The sequence below is a fragment of the Anolis carolinensis genome, unplaced genomic scaffold, assembly GCF_035594765.1.
Source record: "Anolis carolinensis isolate JA03-04 unplaced genomic scaffold, rAnoCar3.1.pri scaffold_11, whole genome shotgun sequence".
NCBI lineage: Eukaryota > Metazoa > Chordata > Lepidosauria > Squamata > Dactyloidae > Anolis > Anolis carolinensis.
In genome coordinates, this window is record NW_026943822.1 from 14,648,089 (window position 1) to 14,666,609 (window position 18,521).

Below are 18,521 nucleotides of genomic sequence, written 5' to 3' on the forward strand. Positions count from 1 at the left end.
GAATCTCATAGTAGACCAATACCTTCTCCCACAACAGTTAGAATTATGGAAGTTTGTTTGGGGATTCTGGCTTTGCAGGGAGGCCATCTCCCACCCAAGAATATTTCTTCAAATAATAGGTAGTAAGTAGTTTAGGAGGCCCAAATAATAATAATAATAATAATAATAATAATAATAATAATAATAATAATAATAATAATGTAGTTCAATGCATTCTATGGTCAGTGTAGAGTCCAATAATAATAATAATAATAATAATAATAATAATAATAATAATAACAACAACAACAACAACAACAATAATGTAGTTCAATGCATTCTATGGCCAGTGTAGAGTCCAATAATAATAATAATTACAAAATTACGATCTGCCAACTGCAAAAGGCCACCCGACTGGGATCTGCGTGCATCATTCGAAAATACATCACACAGTCCTAGACACTTGGGAAGTGTTCGACTTGTGATTTCGTGATACGAAATCCAGCATGTCTATCTTGTTTGTTGTGTCATACAATATTATAATACTAATAATAATAATAATAATAATAATACTAATAATAATAATTACATCACACAGTCCTGAACACTTGGAAAGTGTTTGACTTGCGATTTTGTGATATGAAATCCAGCATATAAATCTTGTTTGCTGTGTCATACTATGTCTTTGTGTCAATAATAATAATAATTATTATTTTATTGTATGATGTGTTGGATAATCCAGAATGTTGGATAAGCGAGTGTTGGATAAGTGAGACTCTACTGTATTGAAGTATATGACGATTCTGTGGAGAAATTAGTTTTCTGTACAGAAAAACCACATACATTTCTGCATGTGCACGTATTTCTGCATGGAAAAGGCAATATTTGCACAGGAAAAACACAACACATGCATGTATCACAGAAAACTTGTTATTTCTTTATAGAACAGTGTGCATTTCTCCCCAAGAAACAAAGAAACTATATCTATTTGCTCTCAAAATGGCCAGAAAAACATGTTTTCTGTATAGTAAAACTGCACATGTTTTTATGCATTGATCATGGTTTTCTGAAGCCTGAATACAGATTAGGAACCATGGAAAGATCTTAATGTTCTCATCCAGTGGGGAAACTGTTACAGGAATTCTTTCTTTCTTATGAGGATCACGAAAACAAAGACTGACTGACATCCCTAGGTTTCAGAGGTTTAAGAATATAGGTTGACACCTCAATATCCAAAATGGCTTACCTGAAGTGGATCTTGGTGGAGTCTCATAGGGCCAAAGCGCACATCTGTTCCCACCGCCTAGGAACAAGAAACAGGATAATCTTAAGCATTGTATCTGATGTCTTGTATCTGATGTCTTGCATTGTCTTGCACTATCATTTCCTAGTCACACACCAAAGTATTTGATTTATTCCCACAGAACATAGCACTCACAAGGATTCAGATTGAGTGACTTGTTTTCTGACTGATTTTCTAAAATGGAGAAGGATTAGTCACAAAAGATTGCTTGAAAGGTACATCCATCTTCAAAAAGACCTACTCTGTGCAAAAGAGCCTTTCACATATTGGCATTTCAAGCGATGGCATCCAAAGAGAGAGCAAACAAAGCTATTGTTATGGTGCCTTGAGTCAACTCCAACGTATGGCAATACTATCATGGAGTTTTCTTGGCACAATAACTGGGCTATTGTTATGGTGCCTTGAGTCAACTCCAACGTATGGTAATACTATCATGGAGTTTTCTTGGCACAATAACTGGGCTATTGTTATGGTGCCTTTGAGTCAACTCCAACGTATGGCAATACTATCATGGAGTTTTCTTGGCACAATAACTGGGCTATTGTTATGGTGCCTTGAGTCAACTCCAACGTATGGCAATACTATCATGGAGTTTTCTTGGCACAATAACTGGGCTATTTCCAACATAGTAAAGATTAGTAAAGGTAAACGTTTCCCCTGACATTAAGTCCAGTCATGTCTGACTCTGGGGGTTGGTGCTCATCTCCATTTCTAATGAGCCGGCGTTGTCCGTAGACACCTCCAAGGTCATGTGGCCGGCATGACTGCATGGAGAGCTGTTACCTTCCCGTCAGATCTACTATTGATCTACTCACACTGGCATGTTTTCGAACTGCTAGGTTGGCGGAAACTGGGGCTAACAGTGGGTGCTCACTCCGCTCCCGGGATTTGAAACCTGGGCCCTTTCAGTCTGCAAGTTCAGCAGCTCAGTGCTTTAACACACTTCGCCACCGGGGCGAAGTATATATAATATTACTTATGTATATTATATATATATATTGTACAAAAATGTTATAAGGGGTTGGTTTGCTAGCAAAATTGAACTACCATGTGGTGAAAGGATACATGTCTAAAAAGCGTGTCAGCAGCATAAAAAGTTTAGAAAGTTCTGACCGAAAGATTCCTTAAATCAAATCTGCAAAAGTAGAAACCGCAAATGTGGAGGGACAACTGTAAACATCTTGTAGCTCTGATGCCACAAAAGTAACTCACATTTACATTCTCTTACTGTTATAATGCAAAGTGAATACGGTAGAGACACACAATCACTATAAACTATATTAATTACCATGTGGCTTAGGGTCATTTGAGCTTTCAAAAATTATTTCAGCATAATGCGTCCTCACTGCTGTCCTTGACGGAGATAAACCGGGTTTGGAATACTACATACACAAGCTGACAACTTTCTCAATTAATCCTCTGCACGCTGAGCATTTTATAAGCCTGTTGATGCCATCAACCACACCATAAAGAATCATTATTGAGACAATCTGATTAGGCACAATCTCCCTTTCCCCCTGTTTGAAAATAAAATGGTTGGAAAAGGTTTTGGTGGGGCAGGAGCCAGAAGACTTTACACACAATGTTATTCTCTGCAGTAAAACCACACTTTATGATCCCATGTAATCCTCTCCCGTCCAGAACGTCTTCCAATGAGCAATTTTAAAGAGCCAGCAGCTGAGCCCACATACCACATAAAGGCCTTTGGAAATTACATGGTTGCTCCATGGCTCTATCACTTGAAACTCAGCGTTTAAGACTCCGCAGATACCCTTTCATTTATTACTCTGGAAATTACCCATTTAATTTTACACTGAAACCAACACCAAACAAGAGAAAAAGAAGTCGGGGAGGGAATGAATTTAGAGTAAGTGAAGACCATATTCAGAGCGGTGTCGAGCTGCCCCTCCACATTTACAGTTTTGACATTTGTGGATTTCATGAATTGGATTGAAATATTATTTCAAGCAATCTCTAAGTCCAGAGTTCTCCAAATGGTTGATGTTGGTGACACACTTTTTCGACAAGCATCCTTTCACAACACAGTAATTCAGTTCTACTAAGAGCCAGAGGTTAAGCAACCCCATTATAAGAATTTATATATTTGTGTGTATGTGTGTGTTTCATATAAATGTTTTCCAGAGCTTTCCAAATGTTCCATGTTTATGATGCGCTTTTTCAGCATGCATCCTTTTGTGACACAGAAATTCAGTTCTACTAAGAGCCAGAGGTTAAACAACCCAATTACAAAGATTTATATATTTGTGTGTATGTGTGTGTTTCATATAAATGTTTTCCAGAGCTTTCCAAATGTTCCATGTTTATGATGTGCTTTTTCGACATGCATCCTTTTGTGACACAGTAATTCTGTTCTACTAAGAGCCAGAGGTTAAACAACCCCATTATAAGGATTTATATATTTGTGTGTATGTGTGTTTCATATAATTTTTTCCCATGAGCTTTCCAAATGTTCCATGTTTATGATGCACTTTTTCAACTTGCATCCTTTTGCGACACAGTAATTCAGTTCTACTAAGAGCCAGAGGTTAAACAACCTCATTATAAGGATTTATATATTTGTGTGTATGTGTGTGTTTCATATAAATTTTTCCCAGAGCTTTCCAAATGTTCCATGTTTATGATGCGCTTTTTCGACATGCATCCTTTCGCGACACAGTAATTCAGTTCTACTAACAGCCAGAGGTTAAACAACCCCATTATAAGGATTAATATATCTGTGTGTATGTGTGTGTTTCATATAAATTTTTCCTTTTACATTTCTTATGTCCTACAGTTGATACTTGTGTTGCTTCTTCCATAGCCATTCGATGTGGTTCATCACAAACGTCATAGTCAACAGATGATATAACTGAGAAAGAGAAAGTATAGATAGATAATAGATAGATGATAGATAGGGTTGATATATTATAGAATCTAGAGATGGAAGGGAGCCCCAACGGACATTTGGTCCAACCTCCTTCTATATATATAAAAGAGTAATGAAATTTCGGCCTAGGACAAAACAACAAAACTACACATCCCAGAAACACTAAACTTGGCAGCACAACCCCTCATCCATGCCTCTACGTTCATACAACAAAAAGAAAAGAAAAATAAAGTCCTAATTAGAGGGAGAGGAATAATTGTTTTTATCCAATTGCTGCCAGTTAGAAGGCTAAGCTCCGCCCACTTGGTCTCCTAGCAACCCACTCAGCCCAGGGGACAGGCAGAGTTAGGCCTCACTTAGGCCTCTTCCACACTGCCTATAAAATAAAGATTATCTGATTTGAACTGGATTATATGGCAGTGTAGACTCAAGGCCCTTCCACACAGCTACAGAACCCATTTATAATGGACTTAATGTCGGGGGAAAACCTTTACCCTTTAACTTAACTACCACCAATTCCTCAATACTTTATTTCCCATACCAGGGTACAGACCGGGTACAGCTAGTTTGTTATAAAGGAAGACACCATCAAAGCCCTCCTGACAGATAGCCAACCAGCCTCCAGAGAAGGAGAGCCAATAACACATCATCCAATGGAATGATGGTGGAATGGCCATCTGCTGGGAGGGCTTTGACTGTGTCTTCCTGCCTAATCACTGAGTGACTCTGCTTGTGGTGATTTCAACTGCGAGTGATTCTGGAGGTTCATTCAAAGGTTTTTAAAGAGTACTTGGTAAGCAATTAGGCACTATGTAAGTATAATACTATTATATGGGTTACTTTTACTTCTGTAAATACTGCTGGTAAAATACTTGTTACTCTATGTTTTGTTTTAGATATAAGTTCATTGTTGCTGAGTATACCAACTCCTGAAAAAGGGGATTTTCTCCCTGAAACAGAGTACAAAAATACCCGGGACCTCTGTAGACTTGGGACTTTATTTGGACTTTACTTTCAAAGACTTTTTTGAGAGTAGTGCTCCATCATTATTTTTGGAAGATATTTTCATTGACTATGTATCCCTGAAGCCTATATACATTGGAACCAATATCAGACTTGGATAACTTTTGCGTTAGAGCTGTTGCTCCTTTTCATTTTGTCTGGTACTGTCAAACTGAACTTTGTACGGGGAACTTTAATAATATTATATGTTATTTTGGACATATTTTCATTGTACATAGACTATCTTGAGTTAAACAACAACAACACTGGAAAGAATCCTAAAAGAGGAAAGGCAAAGAAGTGTGACTGGTCAGACTCAAAAGGGCAAACAACCCAGACGCTGACCTGGCATAACCCAGAAAAGCACTTCAGGTTTCTCCTCCTTGTCCGTGAGTCATCCCATGTCAGTCTGCCAGAGGAAAGGCTACAGGGGGGAAAATCCAACTAATGGGTTCTCTTCCCACTGAGAAAAAAGCGAGCTTGCTCACAGGATGCTCCGTAAGGACAGTGGAGGAGTGACTGGGCAGGAGGAGGAGAGAAACATCCATCTCATTACAATGTGGGTGACAGGAAAGTAAAGATCGTTCCCCTATTTTCTCATCCTGGATGGTAAAAGGGTGTGTGTGTGTGTGTTAACGGAGCCGTTCTTGCACAAGAGGGAAAAGACGGTTTTTCTTTCGTTCCTACTGGAGTTTCTACAACAGCTTTACTGTTTGTATTTAACACATTGTGCTTCTTGAGCAAAATAAATAAGAGTTTCGCCTTTATACACACACTTTGCATGAAGTTCTTTCCAAGTCTAGCTTCGAGTGCAGGGCTTTTGAAACTTTTCTATTCAGAACCGCTTTTGGCCCAATAGATTTTGATATGACACTGGATATATAGGTATAAAAATTAAGCACTTACAGATAACAAATTCGCAAGGCTTGCTACAATGGCTCATCTCCCTTTTTATAAAGTACTAGCTGTGCCCAGCCATGCGTTGCTGTGGCGAAGTATGGTGGTATGGGAAATAATTGGTAGTAGTTAAGGTAAAGGGTAAAGGTTTTTCCCTGACATTAAGTCCATTATAAATGGGTTATATAGCTGTGTGGAAAGGCCTTGAGTCTACACTGCCATATAATCCAGTTAAAATAAGATAATCTATTTATAGGCAGTGTGGAAGAGGCATAAGTGAGACCTAACTCTGCCTGTCCTCTGAGCTGAGTGGGTTGCTAGAAGACCAAGTGGGTGAAGCTTAGCCTTCTAACTGGCAGCAATTGGATAAAAACAATTATTCCTCTCCCTCTAATTAGGACTTTATTTTTCTTTTCTTTTTGTTGTATGAATGTAGAGGCATGGATGAGGGGTTGTGCTGCCAAGTTTAGTGTTTCTGGGATGTGTAGTTTTGTTGTTTTGTCCTAGGCCGAAATTTCATTACCCTTTTATATATAGAAGACAGCTGAAGCATCTTCTGCAGAGTCCATTGTAAACACTGCACCACAGATTCATGTAAACGTCTAAAACAGCCGCTAGGTGGCATGCAAAAAGCCTTTGCTGTTGCCAATCTTTGGGATGCAAACATTGAGCTAAAGCAGTGGTTCCCAAACTGTGGTCCATGGACCACCAGTGGTCCCCAAAAACTAAAATATGGTCCGCTGCCACACCGTTACTACACCGTTGAAACAAGAGTGACAAATCTTGCAAAAACCTCTTATAATGCTGAGGCAACGAGGATGCCGGGCAGGGAGAAGCTCAACCCACGAAAGACTCAACAACAAGCCTCCTGTCTGCTGCTTCTCCTCCTCCCTCCCTCTGAACAGAGCAGTTCCATGTGGAGCCTGGAAGCAGGGGCGCCTTGGTGTCTTTTGGTGTTTTTAGGCCTGTTCCTAGGGTTATTTGGGGTGCTGATTCAGAAAACTGAATTCGATAGACCACATCAGCTCTAGATTATTAAATACGGTTTTCTGTGGACGAGCAAATGGTGACTACCGGATGGCATATGTTCTGTATCAGGAACTAGAGCTGATGTAGTCTAGCCAATGCAATTTTCTGAATAAGCACCCCAAATAACCAAACCGAATCTAAAATTGACCAAAAACTTATTCGTAACCCTTTTGGTACTAATATTGGAGAGCGGCCTCAAAGTGGTCCGTGGTTTGGTGGTTCGTGGTCAAAAAAAGGTTGGGAACCACTGAGCTAAGGTGACCCCGTCTGGGGTCAGGCCCACAGTTTAAGAAGCAGTAGTCTGGAGCAAAATACAGTAGAGTCTCACTTATCCAACATAAACGGGCTGGCAGAATGTTGGATAAGTGAATATGTCGGATAATAAGGATTAAGGAAAATCCTATTAAACATCAAATTAGGTTATGATTTTACAAATTAAGCACCAAAACATCATGTTATACAACAAATTTGACAGAAAAAAATAGTTCAATACGCAGTAATGCTATGTATCAATTACTGTATTTATGAATTTAGCACCAAAATATTATGATGTATTGAAAAAATTGACTACAAAAATGTGTTGGATAATCGAACGTTGGATAAGTGAGTGTTGGATAAGTGAGACTCTACTGTAGCCTGGTTTGCTCCAATCCAGAACAACTCCCAATCAAATTATTTCCAAAGAAATGAATCACAAATTAGAGAGTGTTGCTATAGGAAAAGTTTCAGGGGCCTTTTCTGAAATGTCCAAATAGCACCGGTTTCTGGGAGGGTTGCAATGTGACATCTCTCCATTATATCCCCGTTTCCCATCTTTTCTATTTTGGTCTTTAGATTAGGATCTGCTCGGGTTGTCCATGTGTGTGCTGTTATTTGCCGCTAACTTGAAAAGCATTCTTTGGTACCTGTCTCTGTGAGTGTATTCATGAGAAAGAGCTTTAAACCACTTTTCTCAGAGTTAAATAGAATGTAACTCTTCTTTGAGCTGTTTGTGCTGATGCATTGTGGACCCAGAGAGGCTTTTTATTCATTCATCACAGGCTTAAATTCAACTACTCTGCCACAATAGCCACCTGTTTTTGATGAACCATTTAAAAGAGCTAGATTTTTTTTTTAAATCACCATTTTCTTCAAGCTTCACTGCCACCAGCATATTGTTTTTGCATTTGGTTCTCAGGGAGGCCCTTCTAACCATTGTCAGTTTCCCCATGCTATGCTGGAATCTGTTTTTCTTCATTCAAAAATGTAATTGCTAAATTTAAAATGCAATCATAAAAACTGTGGCATAGACACAGAGATCTGGGAAGCACTGGCCCTTGATAACTCTAACTGGAGGTCAGCTGTGACCAGCAGTGCTGTGGAATTTGAAGAGGCATGCATGGGGAGCTAAAGGGAGAAATGTGCCAAGAGAAAGGTGCATCAAGCCAACCCTGACCGGGACCACCTTCCACCTGGAAACTAATGTCCTCACTGTGGAAGAACATGCGGATCAAGAATAGGGCTCCAAAGCCACCTACGTGCCCACCGCCAAGACACTACACTTGGAAGGCCACTATATTCAGGCAATTGGGGATCAACTAAGTAATTAATTTTATATATATCCCGCCGTCCTCCTGGGATAGGACCAAAATAAAAAGGATATATTTTTTAAAAAATTAATCAAATTGTTTTGGAGAATCTGGCCTTGCTAGAAATCATAACCTTTTGGAAAAATGATGCCATAACCTTTTGGGAAATGGAAATCTCCATAACCCTTTGGAAAATGGCATTCACCACCATTCTGGGAAATAATAATAATAACTTTATTTTTATACCCTGCCCCATCTCCCCGAAGGGACTCGGGGCGGCTTACATGGGGCCTTGCCGGATAAAACAATCAAATAACAAAACACAGCAATAAAACAGTTATCCAATAAAAACATCAATTACAGTAAAAACAATCGTTAAAATCAACATAAAACATACAATATTAACACTGGAGACTAATTCATAGAACCCAGGCAAAGTGCAACATGTGCCGAAATGGGCCGAAATGGGGAAGGTAATTTCACAGTTGAAATGGACAAAGTGCAATATAACATTGGCAAAAATCAGGAAAACCAGGAATCTCCCTGAGAAGAGTTACAAACTCACTTGAGTCAACCTTCTCCTTAGTGGTAGTAAAGGTAAAGGTTTCCCCTGATGTTAAGTCCAGTTATGTCTGACTCTGGGGGTTGGTGCTCATCTCCATTTCTAAGCCGAAGAGCCGGCGTTGTCCATAGACACCTCCAAGGTCACGTGGCTGGCATGACCTCATGGAGTGCAGTTACCTTCCCGCCGGAGCGGTACCTATTAATCCACTCACATTGGCATGTTTTCGAACTGCTAGGTTGGCAGGAGCTGGAGCTAACAGCAGGCGCTCACTCCGCTCCCGAGATTTGAACCTGGGACCTTTTGGTCCGCAAGTTCAGCAGCTCAGCGCTTTAACACACTTTGCAACCGGGGCTCTTTAATATAATAATAATAATACACTATTATAATTGTATATTTATATTACATGTAATATTACTAATAATAATGCAATATAGTGTTATAGTACAATATAGTAATATATAAATGAGTGATGGCATCATGGCGACCCACAAAACAACAAAACTACAGGCCCCCCAACCTCGAAATTAGACAACACAACCCATCATCCATGCCTCTAGGTTGATACAACAAAAAGAAAAGAGAAATGAAGTCCTAATTAGAGGGAGAGCAATAATTTTTTTTATCCAATTGCTGCCAGTTTAGAGGGCTAATCTCTACCCACTTGGTCTCCTAGCAACCAACTCAGCCAAGGGACAGCCAGGGTTCAGTTAGGGGACAGGCAGATTTAGGCCTCACTTAGGTCTCTTCCACAGATTATCTAATTTGCACTGGATTATATGGCAGTGTAGACTCAAGGCCCTTCCACTCAGCTATATAACCCATTTATAATCTTATATTATCTGCTTTGCACTGGATTATCTTGAGTCCACACTACCATATAATCCACTTCAGTGTGCATTTTATACAGCTGTGAAGAAGGGACCTCATATAATCCAGTTCTAAGCAGATAATATAAGATTATCAATATACAATATACAATTCCTCAATACTTTATTTCCCACACCACCATACTTCGCCACAGCAACGCGTGGCCGGGCACAGCTAGTAGTAATATATAATGCTTATATTGTGGTATGTTAATAATATAATATATTGTATGTACACATAACTTGTAAGCCACCCTGAGTCCCCTTTGGGGTGAGAAGGACAGGATATAAACGTTGCTAATAAATAAATAAGGAGCCCCGGTGGCGAAGTGTGTTAAAGGACTGAGCTGCTGAACTTGCAGACCGAAAGGTCCCAGGTTCAAATCCCGGGAGCGGAGTGAGCGCCCGCTGTCAGCTCCAGCTTCTGCCAACCTAGCAGTTCGAAAACATGCCAATGTGAGTAGATCAATAGGTACCGCTCCGGCGGGAAGGTAACGGCGTTCCGTGCAGTCATGCCGGCCACATGACCTTGGAGGTGTCTACGGACAACGCCGGCTCTTCGGCTTAGAAATGGAGATGAGCACCAACCCCCAGAGCTGGAGATGAAAGAGAAGCCATTGCCTTTACTAATAAATAAATAATAAATAAATAAATGAGATGTCCAATGTATGACAGCCTCAGATTACTTACTATGGCTTCTAAGAAGATATCTGCTCTAGGACCCATTTCTTTGTGCTTTTTCACAGTCCATGGTACCAGTAGGAACTATGGACAATGCCAGCTCTTCGGCTTAGAAATGGAGATGAGCACCAACCCCCAGAGCTGGAGATGAAGGAGAAGCCATTGCCTTTACTAATAAATAAATAATAAATAAATAAATGAGATGTCCAATGTATGACAGCCTCAGATTACTTACTATGGCTTCTAAGAAGATATCTGCTCTAGGACCCATTTCTTTGTGCTTTTTCACAGTCCATGGTACAAGTAAGAACTCTCCTCCTGGTTTCTCCTGTCAAGCTTTCTTCTTTGCCCAGCTTTCCTATCCATCCACAGAAACACTATGCTCCGTATAAGATAATGTTGTGCCCCTGATTTGTCTGTGAGCATCACGGGGGGGGAAAGACACTCTTATTCAACTGGGGTGGGGTAACTCACTACTCTCCGACCCGCTCTTTGAATATGGTACGGAACTGCGCTAAACAAAAGAGCTGAAATTTAAACACGCACTGAGACAACTGCTCAGTTTTATGCAGTGCAAGCTGGCTTTGAGATTTCAGCTGCAAGCGGCAGGATATCAGAACAAGCCTCAGCCTCGTGTGCTGTTGTAACCCAGCTCTGTCCAAAGGGGAGTGAAGTTACGTCAGCATCGAGTTTTCCAAGCCAACAAAAGAGAGCAAACCAGGTAGGATTCCCAGACCTCCGCTTCCATTAAGCCTTCAAGGCTCGCTGTCAATCTGAGCAACACAGAGACTTTCCCTTTGCTGGTGACAGATGACCTCTGCCTTGTTTCACCTTTCCTCCAACTTGGCACAGGTCTGGCGCTCATGACAACAGTTCTCCGGCCAAGAGATGCTGCTGAAAGAAGATCTTCTTAATCCTCTTGCCCCGGGATAAAGCACTTACGTGGCATGAACCGTGGGGCATCTGGGGCTGCAATGAGGACTTTAGTACAGTGCGGGGTACAAAAACACTGCAGCATTTGTGTTTCCAGAATCAGCTCTACCTAGACATCCAGAGCTGGGCAAAACACAAGGTGGAATAAAATAAACATATCCTTTACCTAATATACAAGTACATAGTTCTGTTCACAAAACATCTGGCACAGAAGCTCCTTTTCACAAAATTGTTTGACATCAGTCCAGCCCATCTGGACTTTCCTCATCTATCATTGTGTCATATGAATACTAAGACAGATAGATACCTGGATGCACAACTGCTATGGACAGGCTCCAAGTGACTGAAAGTACAGATAACCCTTGGTTGCAAAAGGCAGACTTTCCATATTGGGTGGCAGTGATATGTCTGCAGTAAAGCTTAAGCTAGAAATCAATGTGATACTTCTCTATAGTCGCAACTGCACCACAGAATTAATGCAGCTTGACACTATTTTAACTGTCTGGGCTCAATGCTATCTATATATATAAAAGGGTAATGAAATTTTGGCCTAGGACAAAACAACAAAACTACACATCCCAGAAACACTCAACTTGGCAGCACAACCCGTCATCCATGCCTCTACGTTCATACAACAAAAACAAAAGAATAATAAAGTCCTAATTAGAGGGAGAGGAATAATTGTTTTTATCCAATTGCTGCCAGTTAAAAGGCTAAGCTCTGTCCACTTGGTCTCCTAGCAACCCACTCAGCCCAGGGGACAGGCAGAGTTAGGCCTCACTTAGGCCTCTTCCACACTGCCTATAAAATACAGATTATCTGATTTGAACTGGATTATATGGCAGTGTAGACTCAAGGCCCTTCCACACAGCTATATAACCCATTGATAATGGACTTAATGTCAGGGAAAAACCTTTACCCTTTACCTTAACTACTACCAATTCCTCAATACTTTATTTCCCATACCACCATATTTCGCCACACGTGGCCGGGCACTGCTAGTACTTTATAAAAAGGGAGATGAGCCATTGTAGCAAGCCTTGCTTATTTGTTATCTGTGATTAATTTTTATGCCTATATATCCAGTGTCATATCAAAATCTATTGGGCCAAAAGGGGTTCTGAACAGAAAAGTTTCAAAAGCCTTGCACTAGAAGCTAGACTTGGAAAGAACTTCATGCACAGTGTGTGCATAAAGGCGAAACTCTATTTATTTTGCTTAAGAAGCACAATGTGTTAAAATTCAAACAGTAAAGCTGTTGTAGAAACTCTAGTGGGAATGAAAGAAAAACTGTTTTTATCCCATTGCTGCCAGTTAAAAGGATAAGCTCCGCCCACTTGGTCTCCTAGCAACCCACTTAGCCCAGGGGACAGGCAGAGTTAGGCCTCACTTGGGCCTCTTCCACACTGCCTATAAATACAGATTATCAGATTTTAACTGGATTACAGTATATGGCAGTGTAGACTCAAGGCCCTTCCACACAGCTATATAACCCATTTATAATCTTATATTATCTGCTTTGAACTGGATTATATTGACTCCACACTGCCATATAATCCACTTCAGTGTGCAGTCGGACACAGCTGCACTTAATGTCAGGAGAAAACCTTTACCCTTTACCTTAACTACCACCAATTCCTCAATACTTTATTTCCCATACCACCAGACTTTGCCACAGCAACGTGTGGCCGGGCACAGCTAGTTGAATAATAAGAGTTTATCCCTATCAAGCAGTGGTCTACCTAAATATCCTCAAGGAACAGATTCTTAAAGGAACAACTTCTGAGTATTCCTTCCTAAGAAAACCCTACGCAAGCATGGGGTTGCCATGAATGGACAGGTGCCTTAAAGTCACACTCAGAAAACAAACAACACTGTTGCTAAACATCAGCAGCCTAGTACAAATCTTACAGCTCTGGGGCTGGCTTCTCCTCTCATTTGCAATGGCACGGAAGCCACAGAGGGATGATTAATGCTGATTATATGTTTGCAACTTGCCCCTTGATACTCCGTGGTGCAAAAGAACGGCACACTACAAACACCGGCTCCTCTCTCATGCTCCTCTGGGCCTTCGGAACGGGTAATCAGATGTTGGAACAGTCAGGGAACAAGGAGTCCCCAGTCTGTTTTGCCTTGTGCTTGTGCCAGATTAAAAGGGACAAAGGTAAGAAGTCTTGAAGAGATACTGTACGCTGTCAGAGATTAGTTCAAGATGGACCTCGGAACAAATCATCCTGACTTATGGGCAGAATTATTCCAGCATTCCATACTCAATGCAACATAGAGGCACAAAGCCATTCATGTGGCTACATTTTTGTTTTGTCTTCACGATGCACAAAATCAAAAGGAGGGAAGAGAGGTTTTGTAACAGTTATATAGTAGAGCAGGGATCCCCAAACTAAGGCCCGGGGGCCGGATGCAGCCCTCCAAGGTCATTTACCTGGCCCCTGCCCTCAGTTTTAGACTTAGGCTTGCCCAAAGTCTGGAATGACTTGAAGGCACACAACAACAACAACAATCCTACTTAAGTTGACTATCTCATTGGGCAGAAGCAAGCCCACACTTCCCACTGAAATCCTGATAGGTTTATGTTGGTTAAGATTGTTTTTATTTTTAAATATTGAATTGTTCATTCATTTACTAATATTGTGCTATGGTAATAATATAATATATTGTATATACATATAATATTGATAATAATATTATAATGTAATACAATATAATATTTATTTATTTATTTATTACAGTATTTCTACCCCGCCCTTCTCACCCAGTAGGGGACTCAGGGTGGCTAATAATAATAATAATAATACAATGTAAATAATATTGTATAATATAATATTAATTATATATTATATATTAAATGTAATATTACTAATAATAATATGGTATAGTGGTATAGTACAATATAGTAATATATAATGCTAATATGTACTATGCTAATAATATAATATAACTTGTGGTTTAATTATGTAATTAAGTTTGCTATTTTACCTGTATATGTAGATGTCTGTTTTTATAATTGCACATGTAAATTTGATGTGTTTTATATTGTCACTGTTTTTATCTGGGTTCAACCCTTGTATTATTATTATTATCATATAACTTGTAAGCCGTTGAGTCCCCTTCGGAGTGAGAGAGGGTAGAGTACAAATGTAGCAAATAAATAAATAAATAGATGTTGTTGGGGGTTTTTTTGCACTACAAATAAGACATGTGCAGTGTGCATAGGAATTTGTTCATTTTTTTTTTCAAATGATAATTCAACCCTTCAACAATCTGAGGGACCATGAACCGGCCCTCCACTTTAAAAGTTTGAAGACCTTTGCAGTAGAGTCTCACTTATCCAAGCTAAACAGGCCAGCAGAAGCTCGGATAAGCAAATATCTTGGATAATAAGGAGGGATTAAGGAAAAGCCTATTAAACATCAAATTAGGTTATGATTTTACAAATTAAGCACCAAAACATCATGTTTTACAACAAATTTAACAAAAAAGCAGTAATGTTATGTTGTAATTACTGTATTTATGAATTTAGCAACAAAATATCACGATATATTGAAAACATTGACTACAAAAATGGCTTGGATAATCCAGAAACTTGGATAAGTGAGGCTTGGATAAGTGAGACTCTACTGTCCTTTCGCTATTGAAAAAAGACATTACAGTAGAGTCTCACTTATCCAAGCTAAACGGGCCAGCAGAAGCTTGGATAAGCGAATATCTTGGATAATAAGGAGGGATTAAGGAAAAGCCTATTAAACATCAAGTTAGGTTATGATTTTACAAATTAAGCACCAAAACATCATGTTTTACAACAAATTTGACAGAAAAAGCAGTTCAATACGCAGTAATGTTATATTGTAATTACTGTATTTACAAATTTAGCAACAAAATATCACGATATATTGAAAACATCTATATATATAAAAGGGTAATGGAATCATGGCACCGGACAAAACAACTAAACTAAATGCCCCACAACCTTGAAAATTGACAGCACAACCTCACATCCATGCCTCTACGTTCATACAACGAAAAGAAAAGAAAAATAAAGTCCTAGCCACAGCAATGCGTGGCCGGGCACAGCTAGTTGACTACAAAAATGGCTTAAGTAATCCAGAAACTTGGATAAGTGAAGCTTGGATAAGTGAGACTCTACTGTACTTTCACGATTGAAAAAAGACATTAATTACAAACAAGTAAATGGTTGCAATTAGGAGCCCTGGTGATGCAGCAGGTTAAACCGCTGAGCTATTAAAAATGCTGACCAAAATGTTGGTGGTTCGAATCCAGGGAGTGGAGTGAGCTCCCGCTGTTAGTCCCAGCTTCTGCCAACCTAGCAGTTTGAAAGCATACTAATGTGAGTAGATCAATACTCACTCCGGCGGGAAGGTAACAGCGCTCCATGCAGTCATGCCAGCCACACAACCTTGGAGGTGTCTATGGATAACACCGGCTCTTTGACTTAGAAATGGAGATAAGCACCAAACCCCAGAGTCAGACACGACTAGACTTAACGTCAAGGGAAACCTTTATCTTTACCTAATTGGTTGTAATTAGTTATTTCCAAGCTCTGGCCATTATAGGGGCAGACTTAAAGTTCCATCGGGTTCTTCCAACTTTGGGACCCTTTTCAGGCAAATGTTTCCTTCTTTGCCAATGCATTTGTGGAGTAGAGGGCTAAAAAAAGGAAAAGGAGCAGACCTGGCACAAAACCACGAACCAGCATTGCATTGCCCAAATGGCTGCCAGTGGGCCAGATAGATTAGAGACATATAGCATTTGTTCCTTATTAAAAAGCTGCCCTTGTCTGGAGGGCAAACAATTACTTTCGCATCCACATGTACAGGCACACGGTTCGAGGGCTTGCTTTCAAGGTAAGGTAAAGGTAAAGGTTTTCCCCTGACGTTAAGTCCAGTCGTGTCCAACTCTGGAGGTTGGTGCTCATCTCCATTTCTAAGCCGAAGAGCCAGCATTGTCCGTAGACATCTCCAAGGTCATGTGGCCAAAGGCATGACAGCATGGAGCGCCGTTACCTTACCACCAGAGAAGTACCTATTGATCTACTCACATTTGCATGTTTTTGAACTGCTAGGTTGGCAGAAGCTGGGGTTAACAGTGGGAGCTCACCCCGCTCCCTGGATTTGAATTGCTGACCTTTTGATCAGCAAGTTCAGCAGTTCAGCGATTTAACCTGCTGCGCCACTGGAGGCACACATAGGCAAAAGTCACTCCAGTGGCATGCAAAAAGGAGAGCATCCATTACAATCTTCTTGTCAATGCAGACAAAGTGGCAAAACAAGCCAGCAACATGAGTGGTCGCAATACAAATTTATAGTAGAACTAGCTTTGCCCGGCCACGTGTGGCTGTGGCTTATGCTTTCAGAGTGTTGTTCTTTATTTACTGTCCTGATTTTAGAGATTATATTGTTCTGTATTATTATATCACAGTAATTATTACATATTATATTTATAATCTTATATTATCTGCTTAGAACTGGATTATATGAGGCCCCTTCTACACAGCTGTATAAAATGCACACTGAATTGGATTATATGGCAGTTTGGGATCAACATAATCCAGTTCAAAGCAGATAATATAAGATTATAAATGGGTTATATAGCTGTGTGGAAGGGCCTTGAGTCTACACTGCCATATACTGTAATCCAGTTAAAATCTGATAATCTGTATTTATAGGCAGTGTGGAAGAGGCCCAAGTGAGGCCTAACTCTGCCTGTCCCCTGGGCTAAGTGGGTTGCTAGGAGACCAAGTGGGCGGAGCTTAGCCTTCTAACTGGCAGCAATTGGATACAAACAATTATTCCTTTCCCTCTAATTAGGACTTTATTATTCTTTTGTTTTTGTTGTATGAACGTAGAGGCATGGATGACGGGTTGTGCTGCCAAGTTGAGTGTTTCTGGGATGTGTAGTTTTGTTGTTTTGTCCTAGGCCGAAATTTCATTACCCTTTTATATATATAGATAAATGGTTTTCAACCATCGATCCTCCAAAGGTCTTGGAAATCCACTCCCAGATGCCTTTGCCAGCATCCAAACATCTTGAAGGCCAAAGATTGAGCCTTCAAGTTTCCTATCCACTTATGGCAACCGCATGATATTTCATAACATTTTCTTAGGCATGGAAGAGCTGACCTTGCTTATGTTTCCTGCTCAGATGGGATCTGGTGCCTTCAGGGTATTTATGCAAGGGATACAGTCTTCTAGGAGCTCTGAAATCTCCCTTGGCCCCAGAGGGTGAACTGAAAGAGGCCAGCCTTTGTTTCAGATCAACCATTTAGGCTGGCAATGCCCAGCCAAAATAATGGGGTGCCCCAAGCAGCCAGATCTCATGATGCCCAGCTCAAGGTGTTCTGATCTGTTCTAACACAACCACACAAGCAGCGCAAATAGTTGCTTGGGGCAGCTCTGGTTTTGGAAGCTATAAATGAAGCCGTGTGATGCCCGAGAATGCAGAGAACTCAAGAGCAGTGCCTCATCGGCACTCTGGATGTCTCAGCCAGAGGGCAAATTTTAATAAGCGCGGCCAGAGAGTTTAAGGACACGTGGATTTATTTTTCTGATGGCCGTTTAGACTCTTGTATCATCAGAAAAAGGAAACAGGAGGAAAAGTAAAGACAATAATCCATCTATAAATATAAAAGAGTGATGGCATCAGGGCAGCGGACAAAACAACAAAACTACAGGCCCCCCAACCTCAAAATTTGACAACACAACCCATCATCCATGGCTCTAGGTTGATACAACAAAATGAAAAGAAAAACAAATTCCTAATTAGAGGGAGAGGAATA

At 40.3% G+C, this 18,521-nt stretch overlaps 1 protein-coding gene across 2 annotated transcripts in view; it reads right to left on the reverse strand.

The window, feature by feature from the left end:
• pde8a (phosphodiesterase 8A) overlaps positions 1-18,521 on the reverse strand; it is a 161,996-nt gene that overhangs the window by 51,406 nt on the left and 92,069 nt on the right. For both annotated transcript variants that reach the window (XM_062963228.1, XM_062963227.1), the window contains exon 2: positions 1,226-1,282. In XM_062963228.1, the coding sequence (XP_062819298.1) occupies positions 1,226-1,282 (57 nt within the window). The remainder of the gene's footprint in view (positions 1-1,225; positions 1,283-18,521) is intronic.